General features: G+C 42.2%; 3 protein-coding genes across 4 annotated transcripts in view; 1 reads left to right on the top strand and 2 right to left on the bottom strand.

The window, feature by feature from the left end:
• The window catches only part of LOC112150826 (cadherin-24), a 31852-nt gene extending 25356 nt beyond the window's left edge, over window positions 1-6496 (bottom strand). The window contains exons 1-2 of the mRNA XM_024279327.2: window positions 6261-6496; window positions 1115-1891 (exon numbers count right to left, since the gene is read on the bottom strand). Of these exons, the coding sequence (XP_024135095.1) occupies window positions 1115-1702 (588 nt within the window). The 5' untranslated portion in view covers window positions 1703-1891; window positions 6261-6496. The remainder of the gene's footprint in view (window positions 1-1114; window positions 1892-6260) is intronic.
• Window positions 6497-11581: 5085 nt separating this feature from the next.
• Window positions 11582-12643, bottom strand: psmb11b (proteasome 20S subunit beta 11b). Its single transcript, XM_024279199.2, has one exon. The coding sequence runs from the start codon at window positions 12641-12643 to the stop codon at window positions 11582-11584; it is 1062 nt and encodes a 353-aa protein (XP_024134967.1).
• Window positions 12644-12952: 309 nt separating this feature from the next.
• Window positions 12953-15497, top strand: part of LOC112150827 (protein sel-1 homolog 3) — a 20159-nt gene continuing 17614 nt past the window's right edge. Inside the window, exons 1-3 of one of the 2 annotated variants that reach the window (XM_036211403.1) lie at window positions 12953-13359; window positions 13814-14339; window positions 14423-14549. In XM_036211403.1, coding sequence (XP_036067296.1) covers window positions 13303-13359; window positions 13814-14339; window positions 14423-14549 — 710 coding nt within the window. In that variant the 5' untranslated portion in view covers window positions 12953-13302. The remainder of the gene's footprint in view (window positions 13360-13813; window positions 14340-14422; window positions 14550-15497) is intronic. The other variant, XM_024279328.2, reaches the window with a different exon arrangement.

Below are 15497 nucleotides of genomic sequence, written 5' to 3'. Positions count from 1 at the left end.
AAAACACAAATGTGCTTCAAAAGGGCAGTCAAGGCCACCATCTTCATACATCACAACAATGTGGACAGCTCAGGTAACAGCCTCTAACATCTACTCCCCCAACACCATGTCAGCTGAACTAAACTGCAGACAATCCCACTGCACGACAGCTCACTGACATGCACATGCATGAACCCCCCTCCACATGTGAAGGGACAAAAAGCAGCACGTTTCAGAACCATTGATCCTCTTTATATCAAAGTATTAATTAAACAGCTTGTTGTCTGTGTTGAATCATCTTTCACTTGATTAGAGTTCCAATGTTTCTAGCTTGATCAAATAACTTCCCAGCAGAATTGATGCTAAATGATTTAATTTAATGTGTTCTTCTAGTCTTCAAACCGTACTTTGATGCATTCATGTCTCTATGAATTAATCGAGTCTGAATTACTGAAGCTGCTTACAAGCCTTTTCTGTGCTGCTAAAAGATGCCTGCAAGACACTTTGATGCCAATCATCATAATGTCCTGCCTTTGCAGATTTCTAACAACACTGCGCCTCAGAGTGTGTAAATCTAGACAGCCGCTGTCATAACTCAGAGCCTGTAGCGTGTCCTTTGCAGTCTCCCTCACACCTGAAGAAGATGTTTTCCACAAAACATCATTTCTGGGTCCAAGTTATTTCAGAATGTGCTTTTAAATTAAATGTCCCTCTGTTAAAAAGTGATGGAAATGAAACAGGACGTTTCAGACAGTAGTTTAGATTTGCTCCCAGTCTCATCAGCATAAATGACAGCATTGCTGATGCACCAATGTTTCCATGGCGGCCAAGCATAGCTAAAAACTTTATAAGGAAATGTCTCTTTTATGCTTTGATTGAATTGAACATTTTTTTTCCAGTTGCGTACGAGGCAAAACATCTGCTTGAAAAACAACAATTCAATTTTCTGACTCCCACACTGTTACGGTCACAGGGGAGCTGTGTGTTAGCTCTAATTAAATTACTCTTTGCATGGTTATATTTCATCTGCAAAAATATGCCGGTAAAATGTTTTTCTCCCCTCAGGACATCATTTCATAACATTAAACACAAGTGTTTCACAAGTGAAAGCTGATTGGCTGAAACAAGAGCTTACCCGTCCAATGAGCACAGGTTCAGGCCCTCTGTATTCCTCGATTACAAAGAACTGGTTCCACAGCCAGCTCCTGCGGTGGCGGGGGCGGCGGCGAGGCTCCTCCTGCAGCAGGTGAGGCTCTAGCCGTCTACGTTTAGTAGCCCCCAGGTTGCTTCCAGGCTCCCTGTCGCCAACACTGTAGTCCATATTTCCAGTGCTCGCCATTTCTGACCTTGACGCTAAACTGTGATTATCATTAACACTTTTAGCCTCTTTGGGTACTTTTAGCCTCCTGGGTATTTTGGATGAAGCTTCAGGATGTCCTAGTATGTATGTTTCATTTGTTGTTTTGTTTTGGATATAATTCAGTTCATAATCCACACCTGACAGCACTTCTCTGCCACTTTCTGCCTCCTCAAAATGACTTCCCAGCTTATCGATTTTCTCAAACAGGATGTTTATGGACTCTGGATGAGGCAGGCCGGGTTGCTTTTTGCTTGATATTACTTGCAAGTCCTCATCTTCTTCTGAAAGGCCAGCGGCGTCGGAAATGCCACTTCTTTCCCCTTGACAGAATAAAAGAAAGAGAAGCACAACATGTGCTGCCATTGCTAATGTTCACCAAGCAGGGACGTCTCAGGGAATGGCTGTGGAATTGCTGATAAGATGCAGGCTTTTATGAGGGTTCACTTCTGCAGCTCCTCCTTTAGTTTTTCCATTCCCCTCTTTAAAGCGTGTCTTCATTTCGCCCACAGTTCTCACATATTTCCATGCAGTGCACATGATGCACAGGATCACCTAAGAGAAGACATAATTAGTGTGATCTTGGCTGCATTCATTAAAAAGGGTAACAAGTGCTTCAAGATGCTGAAGTGAGAAAACGCAAAACGAGCTGGCATGTTACTCATTATCTAACAAACATGAGGATATTTTAAGATAAATTTCTACATGAATGTTTGCTGAACAGCTTTGTTTGTTCATCTGAGCTCTCTGCCAGCTGCTGTAAAAATAGCTGCGAGTTGTACCCACAAACTCTGAACACAACGCTGCAATAACAAGGCACCTGAAAAGAAGTTACACGGCACAAAGCTGCATGCTCGTCCTGTTCCTGCTCACACTTTCAGAGGTGTGTGGTCTTTAAAAAATTTCAATTAACTCTGAGCCCGAAGGCCTGCCGATGAGGTGCAGCTCAGGTGCTTTAATGCTCATCGTCACGCGCGTTGCCCGGACAGCAGGTGATTGATGCCGTCCGTGAAGACGGTCTCCATGTGCCTAAAAGCCCAGTGGTAAAAGAGGTTCCCTTTAAGAGATTAATTAGTCTCATAAATAATATAATCAATGACGTGTCCTCATTTCCCAAAAGTTTAATGATCTGTGTTCATCAGTATTTGAGCCAGATCACAAGCCATTGATCTGTCAAACCTAATGCGGGAGGAAGCGTCGACAACTGAACGCGACCCAAACTGTGATTGCAGTTTTTTTATTCCCTCTGTCTGTGCCCCCCCCTCCCCCTGCATCCATCAGTCTGTGCCGCTATTTGCTGCAATGAATGGACTGCTTCTGACATCTGCTTTCACCTCTACGCACACATGGAGGCATGCATTATCATCTCCACGGAGCAACAGTCCATGACTCACATATATATACACGTGTGTACACACACACATACACACACACAGTGAGGAATGAGGCTTTTCAAGCACATTTATTAAAGTTTTCATGAAAGCATTTGTTTTCTGGACAGTGGATTGTTCAAATCTGTGCAATATTCTCTTTTTCATGCACAGTTTTAGTGATATGGTTAGAAAACAAATAATCAAGAGCAATGCATAAAAAAGCTATTCTTTTGGTCTGCTCTTAATAAATGTCCAGATAAGTTCTGTATTTATTGGATTATAAGCTGCAGCAACCAAAATGCATAAATAAATTGAAAAAGATAATATACAAGTCACAGTGGAGTACAGGTCACACTATTGGGAGAATTAAATAGTTATGAACAAATCTGCCAAGCCCTGTGTGATGCTATGTTCATACCGCACATGAAATTTGTGTCTGCTGCTTCGATTTTAACGCCAATCCGAGTCTCTAAAAATGTTTTCATAAACTAAACCCTCTAGAAGCTACTGTTATAAGCTTTAGCCTCATTGCAATGTATAACTCATTTACAGTTCATGGAAGACACGGACGATGTCAAGAGATCAGATTTAATTATTTTGAAGATCTCTACAAAAGCATCGGTAAACAAGTCTCCATGTCTGGGTTCATGAGATCATTCAGTCTTCTTATTTCAGCTGAATGACGCTATCACTTCCTTTCTTTGTGTCCCAGTTTGACGACTTGCTGTCCTGCATAAGTCCGAGAAAGGAAAACATATAAATAAGAACATTAAGGACTCGATCTATATCCTAAAGTTCACCGGAAGAACGATCAGATTCTCCTCCATATTTATTTTGGACTCTACCCGCTGATCAAACTCAATGGTGCTTCTTCTTCTGCGTTGGTGTCAGTAGCAAATACTGACACACACACACACACACACCTACAGTGCCCTCTAGTGCAGGGGTCTGCAACCTTCAAACCTTAAAGAGGCATTTCAGTTGATTTGTCACTGACCACAAAGTCTTATTTCTCCCTTTAGAAAAATAAGACACTGGTTTGTATTTATTTGTAGTTACTATTATGACAAATATAAATACACTGTTGGTTAATTGGCATAAACAAAAGATAAACATGAAAGTAAAATAGCTTTTTTTAATATAAAATATTTTTAACTTTTGACAGAGGTTCACATGGCTCCCTTTCAAAATAAAATACAGTCTTTGCCTAATACGACCATCTCGATGTCAGCAGTGATTGATTTTTTTTTTTTACAGTTTGTGGTACATCTCAGCCAAAAATTGAAAATTCAATTCAATCAAAGCTCAACTAAGTGAGTTTTTTGAAAAATAAAGCACACAGAATCCTAGAATTTGTTAAAAAATATAAAATCCATCTTAATAATCTGGTATGCCTTGAGGAATTCTGGTGCTGAGTGACTTTTAATTGATTTTCTGTGGTACATGTACCCAAAAATCTATTAAAGTGTTATAGTGGTAAACTATGAAGCCACATGGCTTGATGGATTATTAGAGAATGATGCCTACCGTAGTCAGGAACCTCATGTAGTGATACATGAACTGTCTGTAAATGAGTTTGAGTTAGTTTATTTTACTTTGCTACTCATTATTTACTTCACAGTTACTTTTTAAAATTAAAACCTTTTTTATTTTTCTTTAACCAAAGAGCCACAATGAAGGGGAAAAAGAACCACATGTGGCTCTGGAACCTCAGGTTGCAGACCCCTGCTCTAGTGGTTTTTAGTGATAAACAACCACTAAAGGGCAACCGGTTGTTAGTGGGAAAATAACAAATATGTAAATCTAATTTTATTGCTCTGAGTATAAGTCGCACCTCTGGCCAAACTATGCAAAAAAAAAAAAAAAAGCAACTTCTACTCCAAAAATACAGTATGTGCTTCAAATTTACTTAAAGGCTCAGATTGTGCCAAGAAATGCAACAACCTCTGATGGTGCAGCATTAAATGAGCCTTGACATTTTTCTAGAATTTCAAGTTGATATTCTCAATACGAGAGAAAAGGAAATGTGGTAATGAAGCAGTGGGTTTTCTCTCCAGACACTGACCCGATGTAACAAAAACTAAATCAGAGGGCTTCATCACAAGGAAGCTGAACTAATTATCACATTTTTGCATTTCTGTTTTTTTCCTAAAGGACTCCACTTTAAAAAAAGATTTCTTTTTGTTTCATTATGTACACCAATTACACAAGTCATCCATATGTTACGCCTCATGATCTGCATCTGTTCGCTGGCATCTGAAATATATGAAAATAAAAGAAAATAATTCCCTCGTCCGTGTGCGTTATCATTGACTGGGCTCACAGCTTAAATTTCCTCCTGCCAGCTTTGCTCCAAAAGCCTACGTTGCGAGCAGTACATGTCATTCACTGTTGTTTGAAGTCTTTAGAGAGTGAGCATGCATCAGTTTGCGTGTGCGTCTGTGTGTGGCTAATGTAAGGCAGGGATGGAGGATGAAAGCGTGAGGGCGATTTGCTGTTGCTGGCTCAGAATAGGATGACGAGTGGTGACATAGCTCCAAATTGCAAATCGCTGTTTCAGTCTCACTTCACTCTGCCCTGAGTCGCTTCACTGCAACAGGGCTATTTCGTTTTTATTAAAAATAGCCTGTGCATGTCAGGCCTTTTACATAGGGAGAAATGGGTAGATGGAAGCATAGATGGAGGAAATGGGGGTAGGGGTGGCCAGCTTTAACTCTTTTAACTGAGGAGATTCTGCTCCATTTGCACTTGCTTTCTCCGCCTCTGCCATTTCTCCTAATGCTTACAGACCTTTCATCCCCCCCTGCTCCCAGCTCACAGGGACGTCTCTCAAGTCAGAGAGGCTGGTGAGGAGAGCCCTACTGTACTCAGCACATCAGTCACCTCATTACTGTTAGGGTCTGACACTCACAGCTAAAGTGAGCCACTGTAAACGCTCAGTGCTGAGCAAGTGTTCCAATAAAAACACGCCTCGTGAGGGGTGGTGGGTGTGTAAACACAGACGGACCCCCTCACATCTCCCATATCTGGACCTCTTATTAGCACCCAGACACGCTTATAAACAGCCCGGAGCGCGACCTCGTCTCGTTAAAGCAAACACGAGAAGAAGAAGAAAAAAGCAGACCTACTTGATGCATGTTAATGTGATTAAACACAGTTGGGCTAACTATTATAATGAAGGACAAAATACCGCGGGGAGCCGCAAACGCTCTGTCATTAGAGGAGGGAATGAACCCGGCACGCGGCAGGTGAGCCTAACGGTCGAGCGCGTGCACACACCCACACACATGTTAAAAAATTAAATTAGAGGATTTTTTTTATTTTATTTTATTTTAAGAAAATAATATTAAAATACTCAACTATAAAATACAAATCATATATAAACACTTCGCTTTAGCTTTAAAAAAAAAAATAACACGTCGCGAGCGATTTATTTATGCTAATTAGCAAACACATTCAAACTGTCTGAAATATTTCAAAATGACGTCGACGGCTGGGAACTTGCCCCGCGAGAAGAAGTTCACCCCGCGGCGTTCCGGAACGGGGCTTACCGTGCTGACCGGCGGCGGTGAGCCTCCGTCATTTAACGGAGCCGTGATGAGTCCGGCGTGGGAAAAGACTGGCGAGGTTCGCGCGAGCGGAGCCCGGTCTCCCCCTGTCAGCCCTCCCCTCCCTGGCTGCGTCCTCCTCCTCCTCCTCCCTCTCCATTAGTTTGTGAAAGACTTTCCCTAAAAGCCTCTCCTCCGTTATCTCAGAGAGGACAAATGATGCGGTGAAGCCGTGGTTCCCGCGTGAGTGTCTCTGTTCTGAGCATCTCCTGAGAAAAATGTCAGATTAAAAAATATTTATAAACATAAAGAAATGTTATCCTACACGTTTTCCCCAAATAAATGTATTTTGTCTTCAGTGTTCTGCCATTTTTGAAAGCTCCAACGATGGATTTGTGACTGATCTAAACATTTATTCACAAAAAGTCAAAACGTTGACTTTAAAAAGTATATTTGTTTATTTGACCTTTTTTAAATTTTAAAAAGTTCCAAAAAAACCTTTCTGACATGGTAAGAAGGTTAAAAAAAAGCACAGGTGTTTTTCTCTACCCAGAATTCCTTTCATTTGTGTGTGTTTTTTAATTATTGTTGTTGTTAGTTTAGGTTTTCAAAACATGTATTCTCCTTGACCCACTTTATATTAAGCTAAAAATATTTGGGGCATGTTTTTTTTTTTTTTTTTTTTTTTAAAAGGACCCACCACAACTGTGAAGGATGTGTTTAGATTCAGTTTGTATTGGTCTGTTTCATTTACTCTATGTTCTTTCCCCAGTTCTTGCCCAAACATAGACAGTATACAGAGAGAACTGGATTGATCATCCCCTTCCCCTTGCATTCCAAATAGGAATGGTCCCAGAAATCCAAAATCCCATCAATGTCTATTAGCGTATGGTGCCTGTTGGCCTCACCTCAAACGTTCAAAGCCTTTGATTGACAGATTCACGCACCAATCACTACTTGCTAACACCATCTGATTCCAAAATGGCGAAATCAGGTGATATCATTATCGCGGAAGAATTGACCTCATTTCGTTGGAACTACTTTGTAAACAGTTTATTAAAATGGCCTTTATAGACAGTGGTCTCCTTAGATATTAATAAATCTTACTAAGTAAGTTAATAAACCTTATTTTGCTTATTGTGCTCACAAATGTCTTACTAACACACTATAAACTCACTGAGAATGCTTGTTAATGTTGTAATAAAGCTTGTTAAGAAATCTTATTGTAAGTGTTAACAATGGTAGCCATTTTTCCCCCAAATAACAAATATGCAGGGTGGGGATGGATGGATGGATGGCTGCATGGATGGATGGACGGATGGATAAGTGATGGCTAGTTGGATGGATGAATGATGTATGGATGGATGGATGGATGATGAATGGTTGGGTGGATAATGGATGGATGATTGATGGTTGGGTGGATAAATGATGGAGGGGTGGATGGATGGAATTAATGATGGATGGATGGATGGATGGATGATTGATGGTTGAGTGGGTGGATGAATGGATGAATATATGATTGATGGATGGAATAAATGATGGATTGATAGATGATGAATGGATGGATGGATAGGTGGATGGATGGATGGATAAATGATGGATGGGTGGATGGATGATGAATTGTTGCATGGATAATGGATGGATGATTGATGGTTGGATGGATAAATGATGGATAATTGATTGATGGATGGATGGATGATTGATGGTTGGGTGGAGAGATGGATAATGGATGATGGATGGATGGATAGATGGATGATGGATCTATAGATGGATGGATGGATGGATGGATAGATGGATAATGGATGGATGATGGTTGGATGGATGATGAATGGATGTATAGATGGATGATGGATGGATGTATAGATGGATGATGGATGGATCTGCTGGAATCATGTTACATGTTGAAGATTTTGTGTCTTAGCCTCACAGATGACACCTCAGGTGTTAATATGTCATCAATACATCTAAAAGGTGATAAATCAGAATCATTTTTATTTGTCCACATTGTACACAGAAGACTTTTTTTGAGTCCTGTTCACAATTGGTGTCACTGAACTAAAGAAAAAAGTATTTTGATATGAGATATTATTTATGCCATAAACTAGAGCTCTACCACCAGCATGGCTCAGGGACAGAGGGGGAGATTGTGACCTTAGTTTGGGATTGGACGATGTTGACTGTAGCAATGAACCCATTCAAAGGCTGTTTTTGTAATGCAGCAATTATGAGCGAAGACAGACCTGATCAAAAAAAGTCTTAGACCACCGGCAGGATCCTGAAACAACACAGCCTTTTCCATTGAGATCATGTGAGTGATTCCAGTGCGTTAAATCCTGGGTTATTTCATGTTAGATATTTTTCACGTAGGGCTTTGATTAAAAGCAGAATCATCAAACCACGCTTTCTGAGCTCCTGGCACAGCAAAAAGTGACTACACAGCACAGCCTTGACTTGTGTGTGATGACTAACAAAAAGCAGAGCCTTTAAGGAAGTTGGGATGATAGTGGGATGACCCTAAGGTCGCTTGTCAGTTCCCTGGTATAAAGCCGCCTGTGGAGCTTTATTAATGCCAGCTACTGAGCAAGCACATAACAACGTCGAGCAGCAGAAAGCCTGCTAGGGAGAATATACCAGGATATATTTTTTAAAGTGCAGAGCACGTTCTGAGCTAAAAAATTCTTTCTATTCAAGTCATGTTTTCAAAGTTCTTTTAGATGAATAGAAGCAAAATAGATGTTATCGATGCAACGTTGAGGATTGGGTCTACGATGGTAGACGTTTTGGTCAGAGGCAGGGCCGTTTGTTCCGCTTTCAGATGGAGTTTGTGTGCGAGGAAGATGGGCGGGTAGAACAGAACAAAACACTTTGAAGAGGCCGAGCAAAGGGAGAACTGCTGTCTGTTTAAATTTGGACTCACAGCTCTTTCTTTTATGGCGTCAAACTTTGATTTGCAAGTCTGTCCTCAAAAAAAAAAATACAAAATCCTCTGCTAGATTTCAAATCGGGCCCCCCTCAAATTGAATTTTACTTGTTATGGCTTTTTTTTTCTTTCACTTGCTCAATAATTCTACCATTAATGATCTTCCAAAGAGGGGAATTATAGATGAGGTTAGGGAGTTGGGGAGGCTTTTCCTTCGTACTTTCTCTGCTGCAGTCAATCACACAGTAGAAGTAGTACACGTCTCTTCTCATGCTGCAGTCATGCATCCGTGCTTGTCATTTATTTTATGCTGGTAATAACACATGGCCACGCTGGCTGCACACGTATGGACATGTTAGCCATTAAGAGCTCCTGTCATACACAATATATTACAGCACTTATGACTTGCTCATCATATCTCCATGGAGAAGCACAACTTCATGCAACATTTTTGACACATGCAATCAAACTGCTCCCACATGGTAAATTGTATTGTTTAGAAACATTTTCAACAAAAACTAAGGATGAACTTCTCTAATGGTGCATTCACACACAATGTGGCGGGCCCGGCAGAGGCATCAAGTTTCAATGTTAAGTGAATGCAAAGACAGGGTAAGCGTGGCGTGTAGCGATTTGGGCGTTGAGCTCGGTGAGCGTAAGGCGTGGTGAGCGCGTTGACCAATCAGTGACTCGGCTTTGGGAGCGTGACGTTTTCAGTGACCAGATTAGGGGTCAGTAACCTTTGTCAGTAAGAGAGTCATTTGGGAATATTAGCTACTGATCAAAATCTAGTAGGAGCCGCACAGACTTTTTTTTTTTTTTTACCCTTTTAGGAATATTCATACAAGATATTCATACTACTTTACATCATCACATTGTCGTTTTTTTTAATAATAAATAAGAATTATATTTATAAATGGATAAATATTAAAATAAAAGGGAATTATCTCAACATCATTTTTTACGTTTTTCTTATTTTCATCAAGACAATAATAAAAGTTCCCCCAGTTTCATTTTTATTTCCCCCCTCTGGGATTAAAGCTCAAACTGGACCACAGACAGACAGTAGTAACGTTTAAAACGGCCCCCAGATGAAGCTTTCGTTGCACAAGTGAAGTACACAGAATCCAAAGAGACTCTGAAAGATGAAAACAAACACAGCAATGTGCTTGCCAGCACCTCTGTAGAGCTCTACAAAACGTATAAACCCAAACTACTCGCTCAACATCATCCATGATGTGGCAAAAAATTTATTCCAGAACAATTTTGGCGGTTGCTCCGCAGCAGGAGCATCAAGGCGTTGAGTAGGGGTGTGCCAAAAGATTGCAATATTTAGTCCTGCAATTGATTCTCAATAGGTTCTCACCAAGTATCGATCTTTTATTTTTGTTTGAAGAGGCTGTAAAACATTATACTGAAGTACTTCTGAAGGGAGCTACTTGAATTATTTAATATTTGTTCTATTGTTTACAACAATTTTGTGCTAAATAGTGGCACTGCTGTTCGTGTTTACTTTTGTTAACACTGAATTTCACAAATAATTGTAATTCAATTGGTGTCGGTGCTTGTCAAAGACATAGTATTACTGATTTGCTCAAAAGTGTCTATTATTTGTTGCACAAAAGTTGACACAAGTTGTTTATTATGATTGCGTGTTCTTCTGTATAATGTGATTTATTAGTGACGATTTTTTACCAATTATTGCAGTATCGCGATATCATCGATATTGTCAACCATGTATTGTGTATCGCATCCTATCGCGAGGTACCCAGTGATTCTAGCTCTAGCACTGAGCAGTAAATTTGGCAGGTGTCAAAGAGAAAGGCGTCAGACGTGAATTTGATGCGCCTGCCGTGTTTGGTGTGAATGCAGCCAGGGCCCTGAATGCAGCTTTAGTCTGTCACTGCATCTTGACCAATGAGGAATAATTTACAGCTTTCCTATGCAAATGGACAGCCAAGTTTCAGCAAAGTGTAATCAATTATCAAATTTATGAAAGGATAAGAGAGACTTCTAAAGCATTCTGACAGCAGACATTAATCTGTCTTTGGCTCCTGACTGTATTTCTTCAGCAAAAAAGGGGAGAATTTCAACATTGGGCCTCCAGCTGTTTGGATCTTTAGACTGCTCATTGTCTGCCTCTCTCTGCTTTTGCCATTAAACCAAATGTGGGTGTAGGTTGTAATTATGTCAAATTTGAAATGATAGAATGATTCATAATGTCTATGACAAAATGCCAGCCAGAAGTGTGGCGAGATTGCATTTTATCAGGAGTGCAAACAAAACATCAGCTGCTGATTAAATGGAGCAATTTGCTTTGCCTAAATTTGGAGAGAAATAGCCTGGAGGATGCAACTGGCTAGATTTATTTTAACAGTTTGTTTCAAAGAGTTTGAATCTATGTTTACAGTTTCTTTTTTTCTGCTTCCTCTTTTTGCCTTTCCCTTTCTCTGTAATACTCCTCTTTCAAGTCCTCCCTGGTCCTGCGAGTCCATCCCTTTGAGGTGACGTGGTAGACGTCTACACAGTTTCCTGAGTATGCGTCCCTGTATGTGGCTCTGTACACGGCCTCTCTGGCAATCGACGTGGCCTCGTCGACACTCAGCCCCCACTGAACCCCTTGGTCCAAAATGGAGTATGCATATGGGGACCCTGATCCCACAGAGAAGAGCGTTCCCTGCAGCCGAGAGCCATCGCTGCACACATAAACCAGGCTGGGTCCAGAGAGACTTGCTTCCTTCCTGACGCAGGGCTGCTGCTTAAGAAAGGAGCTCTTTATCAGAGAGACCTTGCCACTGGGCATGGCTTCCAGATCAGTCTCTTGCCCGTTAGCTGCTCCTCTGCTGCTGCTGCGGTCATCCCACCCACACAACGTGGCTGCCACACACAGCTCAGTTCCCTTGAAAGGGTGAAGCATGTGTGAAAGCAACTTGGCCGCTCCACTTGTGCTCAAACGGTGGCCGTTGCGGAGCTGGTAGAGCCGGAGTTCCCGAGACAGAATCCGTTTCCAAAGCGCACAGTCGGCCGAAGTCCCCGAGGTGGTGCCCACCAGGTGACTGTGGATAGGCAGGATCTTCTGGGAGGCAGGGCACGCCACGAGGCCGGAGCAGCTGGAGCGAGTGTCTGCCGCAGCCAGGACGCCGCCCTGAAACACGAACGCTAAGGTGGTGGTGCCGTGAGCCATGGGGAACGGGAGAGGTACGGGCTGAGAGGAAGCCAAGGGGAGGCCGGGGGGCAGAGAGCTGTCAGAGGAGCTGGAGCTCTGATCAGGGCTAATTTGCCCAAACTGGATTGGACTTTCATCCAGATACTCAGCCACTGGTATATAAAAATCCAGGAGACTGGAGCTGCGAAGACCTCTTTCATAGCTGGATGCAGCCTTTTTCCCAAACCTCACCGGCGATTGTTCTGCTGTTTCACCCTCCAGGAGAATGTTCTGGAAGTTGCACAGATCCTGCAGAGCCATCTGACCTGCTGCCCAAAGGTTCTATCACAGTTGAATTAAACAAAGACGTCCTCATTGAAGCTCGTTCAGCATCAAATCTTCAACTTTAGCAGAAATCCTTGTTTATATAGACAATCGTCTCGTCTCATATTCCTGCATGGTCACCTAAAACAATCTCTTCTATCATTTTCATTCAAACTGTAGTGGTCAGCTGCTGATGCTTCATTAATTTTGGCTGCTAGATCAGGTTGTTTCTCAGATTAGATTTCTTCAAAGTGTTGCGTGGGCGCAGACCAAAGAGAGCGCGAGGTGACGGTGCAGCCTTCGACCAGAACAGATCGAATTAGGTCAAAGTCTACGCTCGCTCTCATGCCGCACCTACATAAAAAACACAAAAAGCAAATGTAGCGTTTGTTTCACAGTGCAGTAAAAATAGCTCAGCCACTGAAGCTCTGGTCCTTTAAATGTAACTCAAACTAGTTACTGAACGAGCTGCACCAGAATATCAGGAAATGCTGCATTCCACTGGGTGTGTGCTCACACATTTGCCACCTGTTTGGAAGCATTCTGCCAGGTGTTCAAGTCAAAGTCAAGTTGATTTCAGCGCAGAACTTTCTGGATTAAAGAAAAAAATGACTTTGCTTTCATAAAGTATTTGATCTGTAACGAAACCAGTCGACATGAATGGGATCCAGTCAGTGAGTGTTGGATGTGTACTGACTTCCTGTTTTCTGCTGGTAAGGAGCGTTTTTCCCTCTTTACTGCCGTGATCCCATTTAAACTCGCCTCACGTTCTTATCAAGATCTGTGCCGAAATGTTTTTTTACTCCCAAACAATCACCTTCACATTAACATTTAGCCTCGAGAGAATGTGAATTTTTCAAAGCTATTATTTTTTCCAAAACACTTATTGAATATTCTAATTTAATTACCAATCTAAATAATTAAGTTGATTGCGGGAGTCCACGGTTCCGCTCAGCTGTATAAGAGTTTTTTTAACAAGTTCCAGCTCATTGTTAATCTCTCTGGAGCTTCCCTGTCATCGCTCACTGTGTTTTCAGTTGCTGTGAACAGCTGTTGGAAAAAAACTCCCTAAAAGACTGTTTAATTTGTTTGAAAGAGCACGGACTGAACTCTTGTTTTTCTTTACCTTCCCTTCATTCCATTTCATTTTTCCTCCGCTTCCCTCAGGGACTCTGTGTGTTCCAGTCCATTTCAGCCCAGAGTGGTGAAGCCTTGCCTGACAATTTCATAGGGTTTGACTCAGTCCCTGACAAAGTGGCAGATGGCTCAGTGGTCCGTGTGCGGTTTCGGTGCTCCGGGCCCTGTCAGCTCACAGTGGAGGTGGCGGTGTCAACATTAAGGAAGACAGATTTGGTGGTTTTCAGGAGAAAATGGATCAGCAGTGCACCTCAAGTCCACAGGATTCAGCCGGTGCGGCTCAGATTGCCTCCATCCATTTCAGATCATCATGACTTCCTCAACAGGAACATATTGGACAGCCAGAATGTGACAGTTTGTGCCTGGTTGGACTACTTAAGCACAAGCAGAGGAACTGCCACACACCACAGCTCTGTCTTAAAGGTCTATAAAGTGCTGCAGGTGATGCCGCTGTTTGATTGGCCGAGCAAACCCCTCGCCGGGTGCCCTTCGTTGTCTGCTCAGCTGGTGTGGCTGATGACCAGCAGCAGAATCCCTCAGTGCCCTCACGAGTCAGGTCAGAGCTTTCTGCTAAAGCAACATCTTCATCTCAGTGGCAAAACAACTTTTTTTTTAAGTGAGCCTGTTTCTTCCCCACAGATGTGACTGATGTGCTAAACTTTCCTTTGGCGAGTACCGGCGAGCCCTTCGGGTTGGTGCGCAGGTTTCAGCCTTTCATCAACAGAGACCTGGAGAGAGCCCGCCGTCACGCTGTGACCCAGCCGAGGTCTGACTCCTCATTTACCTGGAGCTTTTTCTCCATGAAGCACGGAGAAAGAACTGATTTCCTGTGGTGTCTGTTAATATTGCATCAGGTGCTTGAAAAGCAGGTTTTTTCGATGTTAGCTTTTATAAAGGTGGACAGAAGCACATATTGGCCCAAACTTTAAAGTAGTACAGGGAGCCAGAAGTTTGTTGTGTTCAGCAAGTCCGAAAGTCACAGGTCAGTGATTGTTTCTTGCTCAGCGCAAACATCCATTAGAGTGTGTTTCACTATTATTTTTGCTTCTCTGCACTGATACACAACCTAACAAGCTTCATCACACCTTTTCGCTGAAGCTTGTCACTTAACCCTTCAACACCTGAGGCATTGTCGGTGACGCTTAAAGGGTAACCAAACACTAGGGCTATGTCCGGATTCCCACCCTAATCCCTAACTACTAAAAAACCATGGCCCAATCTGAATTCTTCCCTTCTCCCTAGCACATCTCCCTTACCCTCCGTTTGAAGGGGGAGTTTGAGTGTAAGTGTATCCAGGAAATGTATTTTTTTAATCCGGCCCTCCAAAAGGAGGGGTACAAAGTCCTCCCCCGGGAGGCTAAACTGCATCGCGCTGAGAAGCGCTCTTCTTCACGTGGGTGCGCTCTGAAGCACAGAAGTTTATTTTAAATGTAAGTAATGACTTTTTGTTATAGCATGAAGTTTTTAAAGTTATGAAGCTACTGTTATGTATATTCAAGCCCTGGAAGCTCCACGCTAAAGCTAGTGGACCGACAATTATTGGTGATTGGTCAATTGGTGTAAGTCCCATAAGTTTAATGTCATCATGCTCTGCAGCTCCAGTCCCGCCCATCTTTGATTCTGTAACACCCGGTCGTTAGCTTTAGCATGGCTGGGAGTTGTGTTGCCATCAGTTGTCAAAAATCTACTTGCTTACACAACTTTCCAGTGGACT

Source organism: Oryzias melastigma, linkage group LG4 (assembly GCF_002922805.2).
Source record: "Oryzias melastigma strain HK-1 linkage group LG4, ASM292280v2, whole genome shotgun sequence".
NCBI lineage: Eukaryota > Metazoa > Chordata > Actinopteri > Beloniformes > Adrianichthyidae > Oryzias > Oryzias melastigma.
Note: the sequence above shows the minus strand (reverse complement) of the source record. Positions and strands in the feature narration are given on the sequence as shown.